Consider the following 26,355-nt stretch of genomic DNA (forward strand, 5'->3'; position numbering starts at 1 on the left):
AATAAAACTGAATTGCACTGAATTTTACTATGAAGGCTGTGGTAACTTGGAATCGGTACATTGCAATCCCAAATACTGAAGACACCAAATCATCCCAGACCAATGTTTACATGAGACTCGGACAACCCTGCAGATATACTACAGGTGTAGTCGATTTAACTACTACACATTAATACACCGGTTTTAATTGCTTCCTATAGGCCCAGATCTTCTTACTCGTCGTCCTTGTCACAGCCATCTTCAACTATTTCATTGGAAGCTTCATTCCTATGAAGTCAAAGGAAGCTAAGGGATTCTTGGGCTATGATGGTAGGACGCTTGTTTGTTTGTTTGTTTGTTTGTTTGTTTGTTTGTTTGTTTGTTAAAAAATAATATAAGAAACACCTCATAAATCTGAGGGCTCATGTTGGCTTTTACACTGCTGTGTCACAGTTGGCCTTTGATCTTTTTTCTGTCAGCTTCAATAATGTGGGAGAACATGGGTCCAGACTTCCGAGGAGAGACGTTCTTCTCTGTGTTTGCCATCTTTTTCCCTGCCGCCACTGGTATTCTGGCTGGAGCCAACATTTCAGGAGACCTTGCTGTAAGTCATGTGCAACCATGTGATGAATGTTGATATAGTGTCAAAGTAAAGGTTTACTTTGTAGATTGTACTGTGCAGGTGAATATGACTATGCTTCCACTGATTAAGGCTGTTGAGACGGAACTCGTAGCGTTGAATTGGCTGTAGGATTTGATGTACTCATCTTAAAGCCTTGTATCCAGTTATATATTGTAATCTTAAAATGTTGTTGTGGTTGGTTGTTGCAGGACCCACAGATGGCCATCCCCAAAGGGACCCTTCTAGCCATATTAATCACAGGGATAGTCTACCTGGGTGTTGCTATTTCAACAGGTGGTGTATAGTACCTGCATTTTTCCAAGGTTGTCACATCCTTTTTAAATACAAAATCTAATATGTGGATAATACTTTTTAAAAACTAGGCTCCTGTATTTTGAGAGATGCCAGTGGAAATGTGAATGACACAATCAGTTCTCACCTCATGGCAAACTGCTCCACTGCTGCCTGCAAATTTGGCTATGACTTCTCTACCTGCAAGAATGAGGATACCTGCCGCTATGGACTGCATAGGGACTTCCAGGTATCAAATGAGTGTAAAAGAATATGAATATTAAAAAAACAACTTTATCAGAACATGAATGTTAATGTTTTTTTAATGTAGACATCTAACTTTTCAATTTACATGTAATCTTTTGTTCAGGTTATGAGCCTTGTTTCTGGTTTTGGGCCCATCATCACTGCTGGCATCTTCTCTGCCACTCTATCCTCAGCACTGGCCTCTTTAGTTAGTGCACCTAAAGTTTTTCAGGTAAGATCAGATCCAAGCTTTAAAGTACTGTATATAATAAATTGCAGTATTGAGTGATGGAAAAATGTAAATGATTTAATTAGTTTTTCTTATAGCGTTTGATTATAAACGGCTTAAACTCCAGTGAGACAACACAAAGGCTTTTGTTTCCGCAGGCTTTGTGTAAGGACAACATCTATCCTGGCCTGCAAATGTTTGCCAAAGGCTACGGCAAGAACAATGAACCCCTACGAGGATACATCCTGACCTTCGGTATCGGTCTGGCCTTTATCCTCATTGGTATGGCTTCACTCATTGCTTGCTCGCTGGTTGCTTTTCATACTTGATCACATACAACCGTACAAAAATATTAGCTGGAAAGTAAGAGCACCGTGGTTCTCAGAACCCTTGTTCTCTTTTGTGAGAACCGGTGTTTTCACGCAGTGTTTGTTCTAAACAGAAAAAACCCACGTTGGTGCATGCTGTACTGTGCCCTTGCCTAAGGGACATTTAGAATGATGTCATGATACTAGAATTTTAATCACGATATCTATACCCAGAAAAATACTCTATACCAAAGGGAGACTTTTGACCCCATGCTGAAACAGAAGAACTAGTGGCCAAGAAGTCATTTCTTAAAAAAGTTACGTTGTCAGCTTTCTAAAATACAGCAAGTAAAATAAATAAATAAGTAAATATATTTCTAAAGGTGCTATTGACATGATGTTCTCATCAGGTGTTGGTGACAAACCATCCAATCCACACTTTCAAAGAAACCCTGTGTGATCTCCAAGTATTAAAGCCACTTACTGAAATTTGTTTAATACTTCAAACCAAGCCTTTGTTGGCGATGACAGCTTCAAGATGCCTCCTGTATGGGAAAGCTAGTCGTAGGCATGGCTCAGATGTGATTTTGGCCCATTCTTTTCACACAGTCTTCTTTGTATGTTTGGATTGGATGGGTTGTTGCCAATATCTGGTGAGATTTCATGTCAGTAGCACCTTTATTTACTTTGAAAACTGGTGATGTGTTCAATACTTGTTTTACCCCCTTTATTTGATTTTAGGTTTTAAAACCTGACAAGTCTAAATATTGTAATTATTGTAGAAGAAGAACATCATGGAAAACTTTCAAATGTACCTTGGTGTGTAGTATTAGTTATGCTAAAATAAATATAATGAAACAGAGGGCTTGATGTGAAAAGGATTGAACCAGCAAACAATAAAATAAGACACATAATGATAACACAGTGTAATAAATTGTTGTAGAATGGTTAAATTTTACGTCTTGTCCACATCTGCGACCTCTTGAGCGGACCTGGAGGGCCTCTCTCATCCAGCACTCACACTGCTCAGCCCCAGTCTGCAGCTGTATATTGGCACCTCCCCCTCTGTAGGCCTGAAACCCACCTGATTCAGCTGCTCTGCTCCACATTTCATTCTTTGTTTGCTTGAACTGATACAGAACCAGGATCATTACTGCCCTCTGAAATACATCCTAAAGTGTTGTCAGTTTTATGAACATGGCAACTGGTCTAAAATTTGACAATAACTCTTGTCTGTAGTTTTTGTTTGTTTGTTTTATTGCAAGCTCCTAATAAAAACACTTTTACAGACCAGTGAACTAAATTGATATTGATACAACAGCTGTTGAAAACTTTACCTTTTTAGATGCCTAAATATTTAAAATTTTACAGTAATGGCGCACTGCATGACCACATGCTGGAGTCAGCAGCAGCCGATATGTTCACTGTCTTCATCCTGAGAGTTTGAGTGTTTATTCAAAGGGTTTTGTTTTTTGTTTGTTTGTTGTTGTTGTTTTTTTTGACTGGACATAAAATCACAGGTGAAATTTTTAACTTTTCTGAGTTGACTGGTGCTTTTCTTCTTGCAGCTGAGCTGAACACTATTGCACCCATTATCTCCAACTTTTTCTTGGCATCATATGCCTTGATCAACTTCTCCGTGTTCCATGCATCACTGGCTAACTCACCAGGTAAGATCAGTACATTTAGAAATGGGGGAATCTAAGCATAATAAAGTTCTTGATCAACATATTAAGACAATAGAGGAAGTTATTGTCATCCTAACCCAGACTGTAAAAAGCAGGCATTAATGTCATTAGGTATAATGTTGTGTTTTAACAGTTCATTGGATGAATTTTTTTAAAAACCAGTTACTGGTTTTCAATGAGACTGTCCTGATGTGTGTCTCATAAGAGAAGTCATTCACACTGGTAACATACCAGAGGTTAGGTGGTTAAATACATTTAGGCTTAGAAGTTGATGCATCTTAAACAAAGAAAATTCAATTTGGACAGTTGATCATAAATATAGAAAGCATATTGTCATTAACCTCCTAAGACTCGAACTCTTCCACTGCATGCATTGTTAATTTCTCTTTGATATTTGGACATACTGGGGCCTGATGAATGTAAAAACAAAGAATTAACAGATTTATTTTATTTTTATTTTTTTGCCTTATTTTTGTTTTTAAGAAAAATGAGAGCCACATATGAGCATATTCGTTTAAAATTTTGATAGAACAGTAGCAGTATCAATGTGATGATGAGGTTAATGTTGTAACAATATTGGGACAGTACTGTTACACAAGAAGGTAGGTGATGTCTGTTTCCTCTAATGTTAGTCTTTGTCAACCACAAAGGGCTAGCCAAATGAAAGTTGTTTTTAGACTATTTACCTCCACTTGTCTGAAAGAAGAACCTCAGTTAAAGTCAAAAATCTCAAACTGCCCAGAATGGGAGATTTTCAAAAATGGCTGATACTCATGTTCTTGTTTTTACTTCTTATTTCTCTACAGTAATCCATCTATATGATGCAGTCTTTTAGTATTTGTAGAAAAAGTGTGTGGTATATCTGATGTGTTACCTGTTAAGATTAGTAACCATAAATCTTAGGTGGGATAAGATGGTCTCCTGCTCCCTTGGTACCCATCTCTCTATTCTAGTAACTAAAGTGTCAGAAATGCATACAAAACTGAACAAATAGATTCAGCTACTGATAAGGGAAAGTTCTCTTTTTTTTTTTTTTTAAACTAACTTTGGTGAAGTCACACTTTGTAGACTGATGACAAATTCAGTGATGCGTCTGGCTGTAGCTCAGGAGGTAGAGCAGGTCATTTACTAACTGGAAGGTTAGTGGCTCGATCTCTGGCTGCTCCAGTTTGCAATTTTTGGGCAAGATACAGACTCCAAGTTGCTGTCCAATGTATCCATCGGAATAAGAATATGTGTGAATGTTAGTTAGAAAGCACTTACATAGGGGGAGGGGGGGGGAAGCACAGGGGGCAAGTTGTATAAAGCACTTTTAGTGATCATGTAGAGTAGAAATGTTCCATATACGAATCAGTTCATTTACCATTTATTGATGGCGTATATTGAGTTCTTTGCTTTCCCCCTCTCTCTACACCCCCTCATCCCTCTTCTTCTCACAACAACCACACAACACAACACCACACACACACACAACACACAACACACACACACACACACACACACACACACACACACACACACACACACACACACACAACACACACAAACACACACACACACACACAAACACACACACACCACACAGCAAAAAACTGCAAAGGTAAACAGATTTTATTTTTTTCCTTCTTTCCAATTCCTCCAGCAGGTCATAAAATTACATGGACCTAAATGGTACATGACTCATTTAGCGAGTACAGAAACAGTATGATGGTGTAATAGATTTCTCTCTTTGGAACACAAACATTACTTTCAGTTCAGGGCCAATTACTTTCTAATTTCTGGGACTCCTAAAGTCCCTTCATAGACTCAGGAACGACACTGTCAATGTACCCTTTATGTCCTGTTTTTTAAAGACTCTGTCATTGTGTAACCAAACACACACCAACTGTATTCCATCACTAAAATCCCACTATTCTAGTTACTGTACTGTCCAATGAATGAATATGGTCCCTAATGTCTCGTATAACTTCTAGTAGACTGTCAACTCATTCTTTAACCCAAACATATGCCTAGATCCATCTGAAACATTATCCCTCCTCTCTAACAGCAACATTGACTGTTTTATAATAAGCTTCTTTAAATGGAGGCTGACTCAACGTTTCCTGTTCTTTAACCTCCCACATTGCTGGTCTTATTTAATTTGTTCCCAGCTGAAGTGTCTGAAAAAGAACTTCTACTCAGCTTTAACTGAATTTAATTCAGTTTTCAATTCTAATTTTTGCACATAATACCTAAACTGTATCAAATGAAATCAAAAAGTTTTGTGACTGCTCCAATAAAAAGCAAAAGCCCTTGTCACCTTGTACCCTGATACAGTGACTGATGCAGTCAGTCCTACTGCTTTACTTGAAGTGCTCAGCGGTACCATCTGGATCTCCCTCACCATGTCAGAATTGCTTTTGACCTGATGAGCCTTCTTTGGGTTTGACTGCAGATCCACCCACTAAGGGCTGCTCTGGGGTCTAACATAACTAGGCCCAACTCTTCTTACCAGTGATGAAGAATCTTGAGTTGCTTTTAAAGTAAATGCTCGTAGAATTCAACACAATGGTTCTTTTGCTCTCATGTTATAAATTACAAATGCACCAATGCAAATAGTCACAACAAGAATAACATAAGCTTTCATTGTCATTGCCAAAGGTCATGTTTCATGCACACGACCATGTTCATACCCAGCTGGAGCAGTTATGGAACTTTTTGTTTGCACCTTATATGTGACTAGCACTGTTTGTGTGGCATTTTAAATGTATTTTGCTATTTTGTGACTAATTTACATCGATGTTACAGGCTGGAGACCTAGCTTCAAATACTACAACATGTGGGTTTCCCTTGCTGGAGCCATTCTCTGCTGTGGGGTGATGTTTGTCATCAACTGGGCAGCTGCCCTTCTTACAAATGTCATTGTTATGGCTCTGTATATCTATGTCAGTCACAAGAAGCCAGGTGAGTTGGAGAGCACGCCAAATTTGGCCAAAAATTCCTCACTTTTTTTATGGACTAAAATAATTACCAAGTACCAATATGATATAAGAATTATATATTGGTTGGCATTTAGTTAAACTGAGTTTTATTAATGTAGCACCAGTTCACAACGACAGTTGTCTCAAGACACTAGAGAGAAGGTAAGATGACCGTTAACCATGATTTAAGATAACGTGCTGTGAAGTATTTTGATAATAAGCAGTGTTCTGTCCACAGTATGGTGTTTAGCCCTAACCTGCCTATGGTTTCTCCTCCATGTTCTGTTAAAGATTTTTCTTTTTAAAAAGGAATTTCTCTTTCCCACTCTCGCCAAGTGTCTGCTGATAGGGCGTCTTATAGGAATTTTGTAATTTTTTTTGTATTCTTGTATTAATGTAGGTCTCAATTTACAATATAAAGCACCTTGAGGCAAATGTTGTTTTGATTTTGTGCTGTATAAATACAATTTTATTGTATTGAATTCATTTGTAATAGGAATATGTTGCATTAAATTGATTGGTTAATTTAAGTCCCTGCACACCTCAGTCTTTTATGGAACCTGTACATATCTCTGGCTTTTTCCAAAAATGTTGAGGTGTTTATGGTTTACCTTTAGTGTGAAATTTGCAAACAGAAATAATATAAGTTCATAAATCAGGTGGACAGTAGTGTAGTGGTTAGTGGTTTTTACTTCAGCAAGGAATCTTGGTTTGTGCTCAAACATCCAGGTAAGGAAATTCCAGAAAATTTATTCTTTTTATCTGGATGTTGCGTGTTCAATGGGAGAAACGTTTCACTACTCATCCAAGTGAGTTCTTCGGTCTTGACCGACTGCGGATTTCCCTAATGGCTATAAATTATTATTATACATTTGCACAACGATGAAAATTAGCAGCACTGATGCAAAGAGTTGGAAGTTGGGGAATGGCTGCAATCACAGCATTATAAGATGCTACAGTAAAGACTGAGCCCCATCCCTACAGACACAGCCATGAGGGAAGCTGAAGAACATAATATCAAAAAGGCCCTGAGTAAATGTAGCTATCCCAGCTGATATATGTTAAATGTACCTAAAGAATGCTCCAAGTGATCCAGGAGAGAAGAAAGGCAAATTGTTTCTCAAACTGAAAATGCTACATCCAGATGAACAGAATCAACTTTCTGGGATATCAGCCAAGAAGGTTCTGGTTTTGAATCCATAATCTGAGTGGGGCAGCTCTTTAAACTAAAAGCTGGCTATACAGTTGTAAACACACCTGTGAGAACACTCAGTTTGACATGCAGCTACACATACACTAGGCCTTTTCACTGACGTTAACACCACATGGGTCAGGTAGCCTTTAGTCCAGCAATCTGACCCATAAACACACTTGCTAACTCCACTGTGTTTCTGCCTGCATGTGTCCTCCCTTCCAGATGTGAACTGGGGCTCATCAACCCAGGCTTTGACCTACCACCAGGCCCTGACCCACACTCTGCACCTTAGTGGAGTGGAGGACCACATCAAGAATTTCAGGTACCAAACACAAACGTGATTGAGCTGAACCATTCTTTCCTGCAAGTGTAGATGGCATCTGAGTTATGGAAGCACAATATTATTACTCACCATGCTTGATAAACACTCAAGCTCGGTCCACATATAAAGCGATTGCTTGGTAGCTCTCGGTTGGATGCTTATGGACATCTGGTTATGTTATCCTCTAATCTATTTTCCCCCAACGTCATGTTAGTTGATGGGTTTTCTTCATTCCCAAAGTCTCTTTAAACTTCTGTCAATTGTTTATCGTCGTGTTGTGCTAGGTTTAGCTCAGCTGCTATGCTCGATTTATGCTCACATCGTTGCGAGTGCCATGCAGTGATTTTGACGTTGCACCATGTGTCGCAATCTTTGTGGTTCTTCAGCCAGTCGTTCACCTCTGGATTTTTGCAGCCTGAGAAGAACAAAATTTGACATGATAATAACTTAGCCTTAGTGTTTCATGAAATAATTTAAATAATTTACCATCATATGGGGAAAAAGTAGAGACTTTGTGGAGGTGGAGATGATTAATTTTCAAATGTATTGAAATTTATTGAGTATATTTATATATGCGGCCTCATGTTGTGTGCATGTGTTCATTCTCTTAAAGCTTGCACATGTAACAAATTGGCTCAGTAATTGTTTTGTGGATTTACTGCACATTTCTCATGGCAGAAAACCAAGCAGTAGTTTAAAAGGATGAATCTTCAAAATTCAAGAATTTGTTTTGTTCCTCTGAAGTTTTTCTTGCCTCTGTGTCCAATAATCCTATCATGCTAACATATTTGCTTTGATGTTCATTGCTCTGCTTCTGGTGTCTGACTGTATATGGGTGTGGGTGTTTGTGTGTTAAAAAGACTAAAGGTTACTGGGAAGGTCAAATGAAAAGTTGGCTACACATAAAGCATAAAATCAAACAATTCTGTAAACTTGGCAAAATATGGCGTCCCTTCTCTGCTTTTATAGATGTGGTAAAGGATGATGCAGATGCAGACTTGGTGGATGTTTTCTCTCATATCGTTAGCTTCATAGCATAAGTGCCTAAGTCATTTTTTGGTCAAATTGAGATTTTTGCCTAACTTTACTCCCCTACCACTGCTGCATCATCCTGTCCGTCTGAAACACAAAACACAAAAAAATGACTTAGGCACTTATGCTATGAAGCTAACGATATGTGTCTTTTTGCAGACCCCAGTGTTTGGTGATGACTGGTTATCCCAACTCTCGTCCTGCCCTTCTGGATCTGGTCCACAGTTTCACCAAGAATGTAGGCATGATGATCTGCGGCCATATTCGCACGGTGAGCAGATGTCATTTGGCTTGTTTTTTGTTTTTGTTTTTTGCTACTGATGAATTAGCTGTCAAATTGCTCTTTAAAAGTCAGTTTTTAGCTAGATTCATCCAGTTCTTCACCAAACTGTTTAAACCACATAGCACTGATTAGCAGGCAATATAAAAGAAGACTTTGATATGCTGTGGGAGCCTCTGGATTTGGTTGCATCGGTGGTTCTTGTAGGATGTGGAGCCAATGCAGGGGCAACCAGGAGAAAAATGTGAAATGTGTATAAGGTGTTTTCATATCTTGGAGAGGACATCTAATTGACATAATGCTTTCCCTGTTCCCTTGCTCTAACCATCAAAAAACCAATGCTTAACCCTAACCTCAGGTTATGGTAAGGTTGAGGCTAATTTTAACCCTGACACTAAAAGCACATTTTGAGCATCAAACACGCCTTCACCCTCGTGGGTACTGGCATTTTGTCCCCATAAGTGAATGCTGGTCCCCACATATTTAGTAGGAAGCCAATTTTCTGTCCTAACATGCACACACACACAACCATAGAAGATCAATTTATGTACCTGCGCATTTTCCAATGTTTGTTCCAGGTGTTATGTTTATTTTTCTTGCAGGTGCAGCAGTTGGTGATACATTGTGCATTTCTATTTTTTACTCTGTCCTTTTATTTATTTGGATGGTGGTGGGGACTTTTTTTCCTTTTTCTAGAAAGCAATGAAAAACATATTCCAGTGAAGAGTTTTCGACAGCATGAAATAAACGATAGAGTACAATATGTCGTTTTAATATATCATCATATCGCACAGCCCTAATGTTGCACACAAAGCTAGTGAACGATTTGGAATAGCCTGGTCTTTTGTATTTTAAAAATAAGTACTGCAGAGTACTGAACGAAAAAGGCACAAAAGCAGGCAGAGATTCAAAGCAGGTGATTGTTCCGCACATTAAATTCTTCTGTTTAACTTTCACACATCAAAAGTTGTTGAAATTAGCATCTTTTCATCTTTGAAACTTAGATTTGTGGTCATTTGTTGTACAATACCAACACTGATAAATTTAAGGCTGTTGTTAATTTGGCCTCCTGTCTCCATAGGGCTATAGAAGACCAAACTTCAAAGAGCTTGCCACAGATCAGGCACGCTACCAACGCTGGCTGCTGAAGAACGAGACCAAAGCCTTCTACACGCCAGTGTTTGCTGAGGACCTAAAACAAGGCTGTCAGTACTTGCTTCAGGTAGGAAAACTAAATTCTATTCAGAGTTGTGTGTTTGTTCTTAACTCTTTGCACGGAAGCATTGTTCAAGTACTTTTTTTTTTTTTTTTCTTTGTGTGTGTTGGGCCGAGCCATCAATAGTAGAGGTTGGGGCATAATACTTGAACTGGTAAATGATGTTGTACATTATTGGTAAGTTTAACTAACTAATATTTCTGACAATGACTAGACCAGTCATGCAGATCCATGATTGAAACATTAACTATTATTCCCAAAATACAATGAAAAGAACACATGCTGTGACTCACACAGACGCTGTGACATAAATAGCAGTACTAACTGGAAGATAATTTTTAAAAGGCTGTCATTTCCTTAAAAAAATGTGTTCCTGTGAATTATGGTGAGTTATGTAAAGTATATTGGGATCTACAGTATGTACAGAAATAACTGAAAATCTGGATAAAACTATTAACACTCAAGAGCATTACAACAAGTTATTAAGATTAAGACAGTGAGTTGAAGCTAATGATTATTTGATGCTAAAAAAAAGAGATGTGGTGTTGCAGTAAAAGGCATAAAATTGCATAAGGTAGCCCAGGTGCATTACTGTAGTGAAAGTGAGACTGTGGTTATTTTCAGGACTGAGGAGTAAGGTGCCTGGAAGTAATTATTCACACATTATTTGCTATCGGTAACCAACTTGAGAGTGGATAATATGAGTCTCCTTTAAGATTGGACCCATAACCCAAGTGAAAGGCTGAACACTCTATGGACTGAACTGTTTTTATTTCCTGCTCCACACTCATAGTTTTGCTTATTCTTTGGAAATGAGCCACATTTAAGAAATGATTAATCTGCAATTCCTGTTCCTGGTCCAATCAAGGCTGCTGGTCTTGGCCGCCTCAAGCCAAACACCCTTGTTCTGGGCTTCAAGAATGACTGGAGGGATGGGGACATGATGAATGTGGAGACTTACATCAGCATGATCCAGTAAGTAGAATAAGAGAAGAAAAGAATTATATAAAAGAGAAAACACTCTCTTCTTTCGACAAGTCTTCACTGTGTTCGATGGTACATCCGATGCTGTGGAAATTTTATACCCTTCTTGTGCAGAAATATTTTCAATACCGAGTTCACTTTGTTGCTTTGTAAGTGTTCTACAAACCGTGAATTTTTCTTTAGTACGCAACTCGGTAAATGTCAGGAAACTCCTACTAGGACAGCTGGATGTTACATAGGGCTAATCGGTCTCTGTAATTGTTGGCAGGTGTGTACAAAAGAAGACTGAATGCTGTGATTAAATCAAAAAGGTGCTTCAACAATTTTGTTGTTGACACTAATAAACGAATATTTCGTAGTTTAATGGTATGCACACACATGCAAACAGGTTATTGTACGTTTTATATTTTTCATATATTTCACCCTAACAGATTTATAAAATTTTCAGTGGTATAGGTTCTAGGTAACATAAAAGGTACAATTGGTCCATGCTGGAAGCTGCCAAGTTCTCTCACCATATTTGAATTCAGTGGCTGGGAACGATGTCTCTCTTACAACATATCGTTAGCTTCATAGCATAAGTGCCTAAGTCATTTTTTGGTCAAATTGAAAATATCAATTAAAAATATGCATGTGATATTTAGAAAATTAGTTTTGTCTTGTTTTCCGAAAACACAAAAAAATGACTTAGGCACTTATGCTATGAAGCTAACGATATCCTGTTTTGTGCATGTCGCCAAACTCTTAGTACCCCAAACGTGGAGGCCAATAGAACTCAGCTGTCAGCAGGGCCATTAGAGCAGCTCGTTATAAGCTAACATTTTGCCAGGTAATTTTGGGCTCGAGTGTCGTAAAAATCACACTTTTCCTTAAACAGTTTGATTACACTTTCGCAGGGTACAATGGTTCATTCTTTAGGAATGTGAGTCCAGCAATGTTGGATCCACTTCAGAGAAAGTTTCACTAACACCCACTCACATTCTTGGCTGTTTGACCTCAGGAAATCACATGATAGGGTGGGGCTAGGTTTCACAGTGGGTTCACCTGAAACCTTGGCTGATTGTAACCCACACCCATTTTCACTAGAGATGGACCGATCCGATATTGCGTATCGGTCCGATACTGACCTAAATTACTGGATCGGATATCGGAGAGAAATAAAAAAAAAAAACGTAATTCGATCCATTAAATATCATGAAAGCACCTCACAAAACTTGCGACATGGCGTAACTCACCTCATAACCTTAGCACGTCGGAGCAGTGTGCTCACGTGATAGAGCAGCTGTGGCGTGCGAGACTTCTCGGCGGTCTGTTTGAGCATTTGTAGCCTTGCTACCAAACCGGCATTTCATCTCAGAGGAAGTGATCCCAGAGGGAAGTAAAGCAAGTGTGTAAGTTCATCTCTGAATGTTTAAAAAGCATTCCCACATTAAGCTTAACAACCGATGGAGCGACTGCCTTTTCTCTCTCCCTCCCTCTCCTGTTGCTACTTCAATCGTGAAACTGGTCAATGATCAGTTAGAATTTAGAATTTATTTAATATTACTTTCTACACCAGGATCTTTTTCTATGTAGCTGATGGCTGGTAACTGTGCAGGGGCGGGTCTAGCAAAGTTATGCCAGGGGGGCCGATAGGGCATGAACAGGGAAAAGGGGGCACCTACTGAGCTATGGGCAGGGATAGCTCAGTAGGTAGAGTGGTGGCCCCGTGATCGGAAGGTCGTGGGTTCGACTCCACTGAACAGCTACCCTGAGGTACCCCTGAGCAAGGTACCGTCCCTACACACTGCTCCCCGGGCGCTGCACTGGCGGCTGCCCACTGCTTCACTGGGTGAATGGGTTAAATGCAGAGGAACTATTTCCCTATGGGGACTAACACGCACACTTTACACTTTACACTTTTACAAACATTACCTTTTTTTTTTTTTTTTTTTTTTTTTTTTCTTATTCTCATTTAAAATGTCTAGCTTTTAATAAATAATTATCTGAATCTTACACCCAAAGTTTTATGTATAGAAGTCCATTACTGTATATAGTAACTATTAAGTCTAATATACCCTAGTAAGCTATAGTACTTTTTCCTTTGGGAAGTACCATCTGTGCGTCTGCTTTCTGCCTTTCTTTCTTTCTGCCTTTCTTTCTTTCTGACTTTCTTCTTTCTTTTTCTTTACTTTCTTTCTTTCTTTCTGCCTTTCTTTCTGTCTCTCTGTCTTTCTTTCTTTCTGTCTTTCTGTCTGTCTGTCTTTCTGCCTTTCTGTCTGTCTTTCTTTCAAATACCAGAATAGGGAGGATGGAGTAGGTTCATTAGATTGATCAGTATTGCTGAACGATGAAATATTTTGGTTGCAGTGTATTTTTTGCATACAGGTATAACAGAATAGCTTTAGTGTTTGTTTGGTTTTTTTGTTTTCTTTTACTTTTTCTCAAGACTTGAGTATGAACTTATATAAAATGCATCAAGATATTTAAAAACAAAAACTGATTTATTGATTAAAAAACACACTATATTGGATTCATATCGGTATCGGCAGATATCCAAATTTATGATATCGGTATCTGTATCGGACATAAAGTGGTATCGTGCCTTCTCTAGTTTTCATACCTTGGCTGGTGTGATTAGGTAGAGGATCCATGAGGGGACACTCCCATAGGACTTAAAAATCTTGGACTCTCCACCAGTTGCTCCTAGAACTAAAGAAACTTCTCGGATGAGAGGTGAAATGTCTTCAAGAAATTTAAGTTAAATAATTTAAATTAAGATGCTTTTCTTTCCAAGCTCCTTAGACTACGATGACCTGGATGACTGAGAAGTTTCACAGACATATTTCACTAACAACAGCTAATAACAACTAACAGAGTCTAACGGTAGCTCACAGCAGCAAAAACAGCTTACCAACAGAAAAACTAATGATATCCTTAACAACTCATCTCATTCCCAAAAAGTTGATTCTGTTCATCTGGATGTCTAGGCCCCTTCCTCGTTTCAGAGATAGTCTTTCCCTTTTCACGTAAATGGCCTCCTTGACTCCGCGCTCAAACCATCTCTGTCCATGATGTGTACATCCTCATCACTGAGAGCGTCTAGGTGTAAATAAAGTGCAGAGTCCTGGCCTGATGAGTTAGCTCCTCTGTGTTGTCCCAATCCCCTTAGGTTGTTTGGTTTCCCCGATGTATAAATCATAGCAATCCTTTTGGCACTTAACAGCATACGCTATGTTACTCTGTTTATGCAGTTTGACCCCATCCTTGGGATGGACCCATTTTTGACACAGCATGTTTTGGGGTTTTAAAACCACAGAGACTCAATGATTAGAGGAAATGCATCTCAGCTGTCTCATACTGTTTCTATACAACTGCTGTGTGCTCTATAGAGCAGTTGTCTTTCTCTCTGGCTTGCTTGAAGCATTCTTTAGGTGTCTTCCCAGCTTTGACAAATGTCCAGGGTGCATCTTTCTTTCTTACAAGTTTGTGATTGGAGCCATTCCCCAAATCTCTGTGAATGGCCACTGAATAATGTTCATGACGGTTTGCATATTAATGATCATGAACCTGACCACGGTTCATTGTTAGTCAGTGGTGCTAGTTTTGGTCATTATGCAAATGTACGTCTGTGAAGGTTCTCAGTCATCCAGGTCATCATAGTCAAAGGAGCTTGCAAAGAAAAGCGTCTGGACTTCTTTAAGTTACTTGAAGACGTTTCACCTCTCATCCGAGAAGCTTCTTCAGTTCTAAGGTCAAATGGTGGAGAGTCCCAGATATAAACCTAGTGGGAGTTTCCCCCCCACAGAGGGACAAAAGGACCCCCTGATGATCCTCTAATCCCCTGAGCCAAGGTGTGAAACTGGGTGTGGGTCCCAATCAGCCAGCGTTTCAGGTGAGTTCATTGTGAAACCTGGCCCCACCTTATCATGCGAATTCCTGAGATCAGATGGCCCAGGATGTGAGTGGGCGTTAAGGCGTCTGGGAAGGGATCTCAAAACTGGATTATAGATGGCAGAGAGTTGGTGTCGTAAACCCCCGCCACCGAGAGTTGGTGTTTACGACACCAACTCTCTGCCATCTATAATCCAGTTTTGAGATCCCTTCCCAGACGCCTTAACGCCCACTCACATCCTGGGCCATCTGATCTCAGGAATTCGCATGATAAGGTGGGGCCAGGTTTCACAATGAACTCACCCGAAACTCTGGCTGATTGGGACCCACACCCAGTTTCACACCTTGGCTCAGGGGATTAGAGGATCATCAGGGGGTCCTTTTGTCCCTCTGTGGGGGGAAACTCCCACTAGGTTTATATCTGGGACTCTCCACCATTTGACCTTGGAACTGAAGAAGCTTCTCGGATGAGAGGTGAAACGTCTTCAAGTAACTTAAAGAAGTCCAGACGCTTTTCTTTGCAAGCTCCTTTGACTATGCAAATGTACATTTTGTAATATTGGGAAACCTCCAGTCAGCTCAGACTCAAGTAATTTACATGATGACAAAAGGTTTCTCCCACTGAAAACGCTTCTCGATAAACAGAATCGGTTGTTTTTGATATTACTGATATTATTCAAATATGTTAAAATACAATGTATACAAAAACTTCTTTTTACATAAACAGTAGTAGAAACATGCTAGCCATTATGGGATAGAGTGTAATTGTCATGTTTTCGATCTTTTTGATCTCCCTTGGATTAAAACAAGTCCATGAGAAATCTGTTGTCCTTTTGAACTCTAAAGCAGTCATGTGAGACTTGAGGTGAATGAGTTCTTCATTGTAATGTGAGGATTATAGCATTAGAGCTGAATGTCACAGATTGTTCAGTCCGATAGTATTAAAATCAAAGCTAATACGCTTAAAAATTTGCCCTTTATTTTCCATTGTATGTTGCTCAGTGCACAATACTACAGCCTGTGGCATTGAGAACGATGTTTGAGTCTTCTTGTGTGCTTGTTTATCTTTTTTTCTTAAATACTCTGTGGGTTTCTTACTGTCTTTGTTTAGTTGAGGGCAAATTGCTTCAGTCCACTGTTAATGGGAACCTTTTTTTTCCTCCCCCTTCCTTTGAAGTGATGCCTTTGACTTCCAGTTTGGTGCTGTTATCCTGCGACTGAAAGAGGGGCTGGATGTCTCCCATATCCAAGGGCAAGGTACCAAACACATGCAGAGCAGCTTATTCTAAAAAACCACTGTTGTAGTACATATGTAGCATCAGCTCAGATTACATACAGATAAAGGTTAATTAAATATAGCTGAGTGTTTTTCCAGTATTATCACATAGCATCACATAAATCAACTTAGAAGGAGAATAAGCATTCATTACATTTCCTTCTTCTTCAGTCTGCTTATCAGTCTTAAGATATTTTCAAGCATTGATTGACGTTCCAGTTTGGAACCGAACACATCAGTTCATACAATGTTCACATTCACAATACTAAGCATGAAAAATTACAAGTGGAAAAAATGATAGTTTTCCACAGATTGAGGTGACATCTGATTTTGTCTGACCAAAAGTCCCAGCTCAGTGGCACACAATGTGTAATAAACTGTCTATACTTACTGTCAATATGCATTGTGTGGTAGAAAAATTAATCAGATCCACATCTTTGAGTGGCTGCAAACAAATATTTGACATTTTTGCTTCAAGAACAACTTGCAGGTTGGCAACCTTAGTGAATAAATGTAAAGAATTGGAATAATTTGATTTTACCACAAAGTAAAAAAGCCTGGTCATAAGATTGCTGTAGTAATTATGTATGTGAACTAGCTTAGTATATTGTTATGTATATTTCTAATTCCCCCTTCCGTTTAATTTTCTGCCAGATGAGTCGCTGTCCTCGCAGGAAAAGCCATCCGGGATGAAAGACGTGATCGTTTCCATAGACACCAGCAAAGACTCTGATGCAGATTCCTCTAAGCCATCCTCTAAGGCCACCAGCCTCCAGAACAGCCCAGCAGTCCAGAAAGGTTAGCTATCATCAGTATGACTACATAAAATCCTTCTCTGTAATCCAGGTGCGGTAGTGTTTACATTGACATCTGCGTTTGTATTTTTGGTTTTGCATTGCAAGCCTTGTGTTTTTCTACATTCCTCATGTCACTATTTAAGTTTTCTTCTTCTTTCAGTGGCCTTCCTTATTCTGCATACACAAACACAAGCATACATATGCACTGCCCTGAGACCCACAGCTCCAGCTTCCCCACTGTGCATATGTTTTGGGCTGTGTGCGTGTGTCCCCTGTTACCGTATGAGAGAGAGACTAATTCAGCTCAAACAGGCGTACAATTGTTTCCAGATTGGAGGAGTAATGAACGTTCCCAGTTGCAGCCTGAGCACTGGGCTACTTTCAACCTGGCTTCATGAAAGCTGTTTGGTTTGTTTGTTTTCTTTAAAGAAGTGAAGAGAGATGACAAAAATCTGTCTGCTCTTTTTGCTCTTTCCCCACAGCCCCCAGCTGGTCGTGGCAGATGGCTGCTTTCCCCCAACTCTAGCTCTGCTCTTGGCCTTTTCCTTTTTGTTTTGTTTTTTTGCCTCACCTCAATAACCAAGTGCTCTCTCATAAGGGGTTGTTGAATTGATTAGATTGTTTCTAATATTGGAGAGTCTGTAGCTATATAGTATAGCACCTTGAACTGGTATTGGGTTCTCATTGCCACAAATATATTAAGTATTGGATACTTAGATGGCATATATTATAGTATTGGATGATGGTAGTAGTATAGAGCAAAAACATAAAGTTGAACTAATTAGTAATAGTTCATGATTAAGCTTTTACTACCTTATTGATTGTTCATTAAAGATTCGGAGCAATATTACAATTTTTGTAGGAATTCGGACACAAAATATAGCAAATGTTGTATTTTTTGTTCGGTAGATTTTTGTCTAACAATACTTTTATCAGCTCTTTATTTTGCTAAAGTATCCGCGTGATAAACAGTGTTTTGGGAACTGGATTAGAAATTGTTGAGGTATACAAAATAACAACACACTGGTCTGGTAAAGGTTGCTTTGGGTAATCTTTGATTTGCTGCCAAAGCATGAACCCGTGCTGTCATTTGTACAGTTTCTGGCGAATTCCCTCCTCTCATCAGATTCCATTTCCATCCTAAGGTAATCCACTCCTGGCAGGAAGTTTCCATTCGATGCAGTTTCCTTACCGAGGCCACTCGAAGCCACTTTGATGTAACCAGACAGTCTCGGCTCACTGCTGATGGTTTTGTTCATGTTGGACATTAGGAATTTCTAGAACTCAGGGAAAAGGCTGAGCCGTGTGTTTATTAGTGTCACTAGAGTATTTCAGTGTTTGTTTGTCTCCCACTGTGGGAGGTTACAGTTAACTGCCTCTCAAACAGCTTTAGATTCTTCCTCTGGTATCCCCTGACGTACTTAACTCCATCTTGCTACGTCGCATGTCAAGGTAACATTTTACCTTAACTATAATTTTTGTTTTCTCTCCTTTTGTCTCAATTCCCAGATGATGAAGATGATGGCAAAGCTACAACTCAGCCACTGTTGAAAAAAGGCAGGAGATCCACTTCATTTAGTTGCCTTAAACCTTTCCCCTTCTTTCCATTTTGATCTTAGTATCTTTTCTGAGCTCCTGCTGCTATGCTCCCCTCATTTCTGCCACCATTTTTTTCGCACTATATTTTGAATCCCTCTTGTACTAACATACTGTCGCCACCCTGCTGTCTCCCTTTCCCTCTGTTCCTTCTTTCTGGCCTGCTAGGTCCCTGGCTGTGGGATATAACATGTCTCTTTCTCATGTCCCTAGCGTGAGCCAACTCTAAAGCTGTACTGTATATGATGTTGCCTTTAACTTAGTCTGTTTTTCTGTAGGTAGGCACGTGTGTGTGTGTGTGTGTGTGTGTGTGCGCGCCTGTGTTCCAACATTTCTGTTTTCTCCAAGCTGTTTTCAGTCTCTCACCTGCTTTTCTTGCCACATTCTGGAGCTGACTAATTTGCCTTAAGCTTTCTTCTTAGGATGGAAACTGCTCTCCTGTTTTCACACTTCCATTTGTTTGGTTTTTAGTAGTAATGTTTTTTTATTCTGTACCTATATCACTTAAAACTTTTAAATAATAAAATTAAACGAATTTATTTTCTAATAATAGAACACTATACTTACAAGCAATAAACAGAATTCTAGTGTATACTTCATTTTCAGCTATGGGCATGTATATTCTTTATATACATGTCCATAACTGACATGTGTGCGTCCTATTGAGCTACACTTCTACCAAGCACAAAATTATTAGTTTTATTATGCCTTATTAATGAGATTTGCTTTTATTTTGTTTTTTGTTGTGGTGTGCATCCCCGCAGACAAGAAGAGCCCGACAGTACCTCTGAATGTGTCCGACCAGAGGCTGCTAGAGGCCAGCCAACAGTTCCAGAAGAAACAGGGGAAGGGCACAGTGGATGTCTGGTGGCTGTTTGATGATGGAGGTGATTGTTAGTTATATTATTGTGCGACCGTTATTGATCTCAAAATTCTCTATTTGGTCTGTTATTAAAATACTGTCATACTGAACAGGTTCATAAGTATTGACATATTAGGTTACTTGTTTACTGAACCATGTACAAGTTTAGGTTAGTTTTGGGGGTTTTTTTTTTGGCCTGCATCAGTTGGACATGTAATATACTCACATTTACTTTTAGGGCTGGTTGATATGAGGAAAATCTAATATCACAATATTTTTGGGGCTAAATCACAATACACAATAAATATCACGATATGTTTAAATAACCTCCATAAACAAATGTTATTTTCAACCGTATAGTGTGTAAAATTGCACTTGTATACTCATTCAAATCAACCAATTAATATTTTTTTTCTACTTTGAATTCAAAAAATCTGAATGAATTGCAATGTTTTAACCATTTTCTAACCGTCAGTTGCAATACCGCGACAGTAAGTCTCTTTCTGTGGTCAACATGAGACCAAACAAAAGATCATAGCAACAAAAAAGTCCAAGCATTCATGAGACACTCATAATCCACTCTCTCTGAAGTAATTACATTACTAGACTCTTTCTCGAGAGTTTCAGATTATTCAATAAACTAAACTACACTATTTTGGTATTAACCTCTCTCTGAAGTTTGCAGACTCTGAATCGTCTATTTCTAAATTCTTATGGAGAGATAAACCCACATGTATTAGCTGAAACATGCCTACAAAGGACCAAGGATAAAGGAGGACTAGATGTGCCTAACTTTCAACACTACTTCTTAGCCAGTGGGCTACATTTCATCTCAGGATGGTTAAAACATACCCTCTTGGCCCTGGCTAGATGTCAAACAGCCACTATGCAACAATATCTCTGACCTACCATTCATTAGCTCAAACAACAAACGACAGTTATGCTTAAAAGCATCAATATCAGATACTCTCTGACGGCATGGTGGGAGTTTCTAAAATGACTGAGTCTTCATTAATCCCATGCAAACGTTGGGCAGGTGCTCAGCATTTGTATATGTGTGCATGAGGGTGGGCATGCATGCTTGTGTCTGTGTGTGCCTTTTTGTCTACATCTGTGTGTCAGGTTGGGCCTTGGACTCAACCTCTCTTGGAACATCTTGGGCCCCCCATCTCCATCACCGCCCACCACACCGGTGCATTGGTGGTTCTCAGTGTCTGGGGCTGGGTACTTGGGTGTGGGGGGCTCTTGGATCTCAGGTCTCTGGGCCCGGGTTCGGTCTGCTTTGTCATAGCCGTCGGAGCCTGTGGGCTCGTTGTTGTGCGCTCGTCGTTCTGGTTCTTAGAGAAAATACGTTGCTTGGCAAACATTTCTATGCAAGTAAGAGTTTGCAGTGGCTCCACCTCTGTAAAGATGTGACCAGGGCCAGCGGGAGAACTCTGGCTTTTAACACCAGCTGATGAGTGTCACTTCAGATCTGGCTCATCATCATCATTATGACATTAAGTGTCATCAGCACTAAAAAGTGCAGATACAACTGTTGACAGCATATGCAGTAGATCCTAAAAGTACTCAGGCCTCTACATTTCTGGCACCTGTAAGTTTCACATTAAGTGTCAAAGCATTAAATTTAAATTGCTGACTTTTTCTGTAATGTTCAGCCTGAAATATGTAGTTTTAAGCCCAAAAGAACATCTGTGAAGATTCTAGTTCTGATTATCTTTGTGCTGTCACAGCATCATGGGGATGAGCAGAAACAAGTAAAGCCGTATTTGGTATGTTTTGCATTCCTATTGATACGCAAAGGCAGACTCTCACCCACAAAAACACATAGACAGTATGTTCTGACAGGATCTGTCATTTTCACACTTCCCAATGATTATAAATCAGGATTGAATTCATTTTGGTAGCATCATGTTGCATTTGCATTTTGAAGTGACAGATTCAACAACTGCTCATCTCAAACATGCTAGAAAAATTTGTTTGTCAAGTTGGGTTTTCTTTGTTTGTTTTTTGTTTCTGAGAAGAAGGGGGGGAAAAAGGGCCACTACGTTGTTTTCTGTTTGAATTTAATTTGACTCTGTTTAATGCAAAAGGGATCATGAATCTGTTTCTGCAGCACTGAGTGCTGGTCCATAGAAAGTCCAAAGGTCTGAGGTTTGGACTTTAGAGTGTACAGATCTTAAATGTTTGTGTCACAAAAGTTGTATATTGAGCAGTTTGGGGGTTTTTATGTTTCCCATCTAGGTCTGACTCTGCTGATCCCCTACCTTCTTACCAATAAGAAGCGGTGGAAGGAATGTAAGATCCGTGTTTTCATTGGAGGCAAGATCAACAGGATTGATCACGACCGCAGAGCGTAAGTACTGTACAGGCTGACAGTTTTGTCAAGACTGGAGAGTACTGTACATGACTGTACAAAGGAATGAGTGTCTACCCTATGAAGTCTTTTATTCAGCCTTTGAAATCAAAACGATACTACCAAAAGCCAGCACTCCAAAAAATGTAAACAAAACCAAACTACCTAAAATAATAATAATAATAACTTTCTAATATCTTTCTAACTGCCTTTTTAAAAATTTAAAGACACTTGTTGTTATAAGCAGCACTAAGTAAATAAACTGAATTTAAAATTCAGTCATATTGTTAATTACACTTAAATGTAATTGTTATTAAACATAAAAGGATTCATAACTTTGGATGAGAACAAGAGGAAGCTGTAAATAGCCCCGAAGTCTAGTTTTAGTCTAGGTTTAGAATGCAGACTGCTGATGGAAATTAGTTGGTAGCTAAATCTGGCACAAAGCATCTTTTTCTTTTTAACTTATTAATGTATTTTGTGCGTGGGCCCGTAAATACAATAAAATAAAATGAAACTAAATATAAAGGTATAGCAGTATAATATTTAAGTGTGAAAGTTTGTTTTGTTTTAAGAAGTGCCCTAGGGGGTGGTGTGTGTGGTGTGTGGTGTGTGTGTGTGTGTGTGTGTGTGTGTGTGTGTGTCCGCGCTGTGTGTGTGTGTGTGTGTGTGTGTGTGTGTGTGTGTGTGTGTGTGTGTGTGTGTGTGATGTGGTGAGGAAAAAAGTAGTAACATTTCCTGGGGGCACAGCAAATGTGTGCGTTTAACCTTATTGCTCAAGGGGATTAGTTATGATTTGATGACTTTCAAACTCATTCACCTCTCTATACAATTTAATTAGTTCTGCGTGGATCTCTTCTTTCGGGCAGGGTCAGGGTTAGTGGACACCCAAGCTTTTGAATGTGGTAACTCGAGAACGAAGCAATGTAGGAGTTTGAAGTTGATACCATAGGTGTATCTACTGAAAATCCAGACTAGTTTGAATCTCAGTGACCTCGACCTTAGGGTCAAGTTTTCTGAAAACCTTGTAAATGCCATAATTGGAGAAGGAGGTCACCTAGGATCTTAAATAGATTTATAATAAGTTCATGAGTTTGGCCTTAAGGTCAGGGGTCAGAGGTTTTCTGAAAATTTAGCGAACGTGACAACTTGAACAAGGACAAATTCGCACCATAGGCGCATTTATCAGGAGGCTGAGGGCGACCACTGGCCACCACCAGTATTTTTATTTGTTGATACAAGTGTCATAGTTATTGTCAAAAGAAGATTTTCGTTGACAAAAACTACGACGACAATTATTGGTCAACGAATATGTCTGTGATTGGTCAACGAAATTAACACTGTTGCAGACACGAGGAAGCTGTGCTTTACCATACATGCTGTGCAGTTAGCAGAAAACACAGTGTAGGTATGTCTTTCCTTTCAGCACCACTCTCACACATTATAACATAAGGATGTATCCAAAAACTAGATGTCTTAAAATGCATTTTATATGCACAAAGTTCTAACCCTGACTGTTTCTGTACATTATTATAAATGTCACTGTTCATTTAAAGGCTGACATCTCTCCAGGTTAATGTAAGCGCATACAACGTAAAATGTACACATAATGTATACTGCAGCATTCAACACTGCATGTTTTTGACCATAAATAGGGAAACAATCACACAAAGCTCATATTAGCTATTAAATATTATTTGTAGTGATAAAAATTAATAAAAATCATCTAAGAAGCTGACCTGCTACATATAAATGATAAATTTGCCTTTGTACTTGCTGTGTGGGTGTATGCATGCAAGTGTGTGGGTGCTCGAAAGGAGCCATACCCACATTTTCTTAAATGGATTGAATTTTGTAGGTGCTAATATTACATGTATCTTAGTAAATATACCTTATTTATTATGTGTGCTTACAAAAATTGCTCATCCTGCAGACAGACTCCACCTCCTCTGACTTGTCTTTGTTATCCTCTTAAAAAAAAATAGATTAGCTCGACACATGAAGCAGTTCTACAACTGCTACAGGTTGTGGTTGGTGGATTTTTAGTTGCAGCGGATCTCAAGTGCAGAACGAGGTATACCGATGCCAGCTCAAGACCAGTGCTAGAGTTAGTCCATCTGTTGTGGAATGAGAGACTGGAGAAGCAGCTGAATGAAACTGATGGCAGAGAGCTGGCCAGTAGGGAAAACACAGGAACAAAAAGGGCATGGCTGACAGATTAGCAGGCGCTGAACAGTCAGTCTGAATCCAGTAAAGTTTCAAATCAGTGAAGAAAATGTGATTGAGTTCATTCTCAAAAGTTATTCTCTGGGGATGATGTGAGTCTATCCCTTACCCCCATCCCTCCTGCCAAAGAAGTCAACACGATTTTATTGGCCGGAGAAAGTGCCACTCAGTCCTGCTTTTGTCGTATGAAATTAGCTGGGTGTAGAAGCTTTTATGTTTGCGTGACTGCAAAACTATCAACAGTCTGTTTCAACAGACATCTGACATTTCAACATGTTCCTGTCTAACTTCATCTCTTACCAACAGACAGAAAGTAAAACCTGCTGCTTCCTACACCCTTTAAATGGATCGTTTTACTCTTAAATGATCAATGAAAATGGGAAATGTTTCTGTAAACACGGGAAAAGCATAACTTTTTTTTTTTTTCCTCCAAAGCTGGGAGTCCTGCCTGCTCCTCCTGCTGGAAAGCAGTTGAACTAAAGATTTGAGACAAAAATAAAACAAATTTGTTAAAGTAAATGAATAAATGCTTTGCACTGACACTGGAAACATGACAGTCACGTAGCCAACACAATAATAACGAGCTTGAACACGTAGTCCTGTAGCCCACGACACATAGATAGCAGATGATGCTCTCCGGCACCAAGTGTTTGAAACTAAAGCTAAAGGAAATTATTCTCATAGATAGAATTCCACATTATAAACCCTGTACCACCCGCTAGTGTTCAGAGTTATTCAAAGCAGCTTCCAGTGTATCCAACCAGAGCTTCTTGGACTGCACATGTCTTGTTTAACAGCTTATTTATAGTATTGATCCTACCTCTCTGTTTTTGACATTCCCATTACAGGATGGCTACTCTGCTGAGCAAGTTCAGGATAGACTTTTCGGACATTACTGTCCTTGGAGACATCAACACCAAGCCCAAGAAGGAGCAGTAAGTCCACTTTGTTAAGCTTCCCACTTTGAACATCCTCCACAATTGTTAACGTGTATTATGTCACACATTCAGTATCTAAAGTGCCTTGAGGAAACTGTTGGCTCTATTTGGCACGGTATAAAGAAAAGAAAACTAACAGTTTTAATTATGTCAGCATTTGAAATTCAATGTTTAGCATGTTTGAGGACATTAAGCTGAGCTGAAAAGCAAATTACTGGCGCCCTCATGTGGTCTGTGTGGGAAAAGACGTGTGGCTTTGAGACCATGTTGATTTGGTTTGAACAAATGATGATTTTTAACAAGGGAACATTTTCTTAACATTAATAAATCTGAAGACTTTTCAAGAAAGTATCACAGTCCAGATCCAGATACCCGCCTGGGTCTCGAGACTTGGTAATTAGTAATTTCATTTTTATTCAAAACATCCATTTTTGTTCATTTCTTTGGTGAGATGATTTTGAAAATTCAGTTCATTTCAATTTTATTTATATAGTGCCTTATCACAACAGTTGCCTCAAAGCTTTGTGTAGTTACCTGTTTTACATGAGGATTAACCATGAAGCTGTTGTGACGCAGCATGGCAGCCTTCGAGGAGATGATTGAGCCTTATCGGCTGAAAGAAGATGATATGGAGCAGGAGGCAGCTGAGAGGCTGAAGAACAGCGAACCATGGAGGATCACTGACAACGAGCTGGAGCTATATCGTGCCAAGGTCACAAGATTTCCCTGCATATTCCATTTACATGCGTCTTTAATCTCATAAGATGAAATTCTTGAGTCAGTCAAAGTTCCATATGACTTCAGGGTTCAGAGGGATTCATTCTTTGATCCTCTGCAGCCTCATTCAGTTGTTCTGTAGGGAGAGTGGAAGCAGTTCAGTGTAGCTTATACTGTGAGCGACACTGCTGCCTCGAAGTCTGTGGTGCAGTGGCTTGCGAAAATGATCTTGTTACGTGATACCTGATTGCTTGATCCTGTGGTTGTCTCTCTTTAGACCCATCGGCAGATCAGACTCAACGAGCTGCTGAAGGAACACTCAAGCACAGCCAACCTCATTGTTATGTAAGCTTGGGTTGGGT

The 26,355-nt window shown here is 39.3% G+C and overlaps 1 protein-coding gene across 2 annotated transcripts in view; it reads left to right on the forward strand.

The window, feature by feature from the left end:
* The window catches only part of slc12a2 (solute carrier family 12 member 2), a 64,094-nt gene that overhangs the window by 34,237 nt on the left and 3,502 nt on the right, over positions 1–26,355 (forward strand). Inside the window, exons 7-26 of one of the 2 annotated variants that reach the window (XM_005928987.3) lie at positions 201–309; positions 459–583; positions 811–895; positions 985–1,142; positions 1,263–1,370; positions 1,526–1,649; positions 3,244–3,345; positions 6,151–6,306; positions 7,741–7,840; positions 9,032–9,143; positions 10,234–10,374; positions 11,237–11,343; positions 16,403–16,482; positions 17,156–17,299; positions 18,808–18,855; positions 19,659–19,781; positions 22,001–22,112; positions 25,187–25,273; positions 25,853–25,988; positions 26,271–26,338. In XM_005928987.3, the coding sequence (XP_005929049.1) occupies positions 201–309; positions 459–583; positions 811–895; positions 985–1,142; positions 1,263–1,370; positions 1,526–1,649; positions 3,244–3,345; positions 6,151–6,306; positions 7,741–7,840; positions 9,032–9,143; positions 10,234–10,374; positions 11,237–11,343; positions 16,403–16,482; positions 17,156–17,299; positions 18,808–18,855; positions 19,659–19,781; positions 22,001–22,112; positions 25,187–25,273; positions 25,853–25,988; positions 26,271–26,338 (2,225 nt within the window). The remainder of the gene's footprint in view (positions 1–200; positions 310–458; positions 584–810; positions 896–984; positions 1,143–1,262; positions 1,371–1,525; positions 1,650–3,243; positions 3,346–6,150; positions 6,307–7,740; positions 7,841–9,031; positions 9,144–10,233; positions 10,375–11,236; positions 11,344–16,402; positions 16,483–17,155; positions 17,300–18,807; positions 18,856–19,658; positions 19,782–22,000; positions 22,113–25,186; positions 25,274–25,852; positions 25,989–26,270; positions 26,339–26,355) is intronic. The other variant, XM_005928988.3, reaches the window with a different exon arrangement.

Source organism: Haplochromis burtoni, unplaced genomic scaffold, assembly GCF_018398535.1.
Source record: "Haplochromis burtoni strain Fernald_Lab_line unplaced genomic scaffold, NCSU_Asbu1 Contig_113, whole genome shotgun sequence".
In the NCBI taxonomy this organism is placed as follows: domain Eukaryota; kingdom Metazoa; phylum Chordata; class Actinopteri; order Cichliformes; family Cichlidae; genus Haplochromis; species Haplochromis burtoni.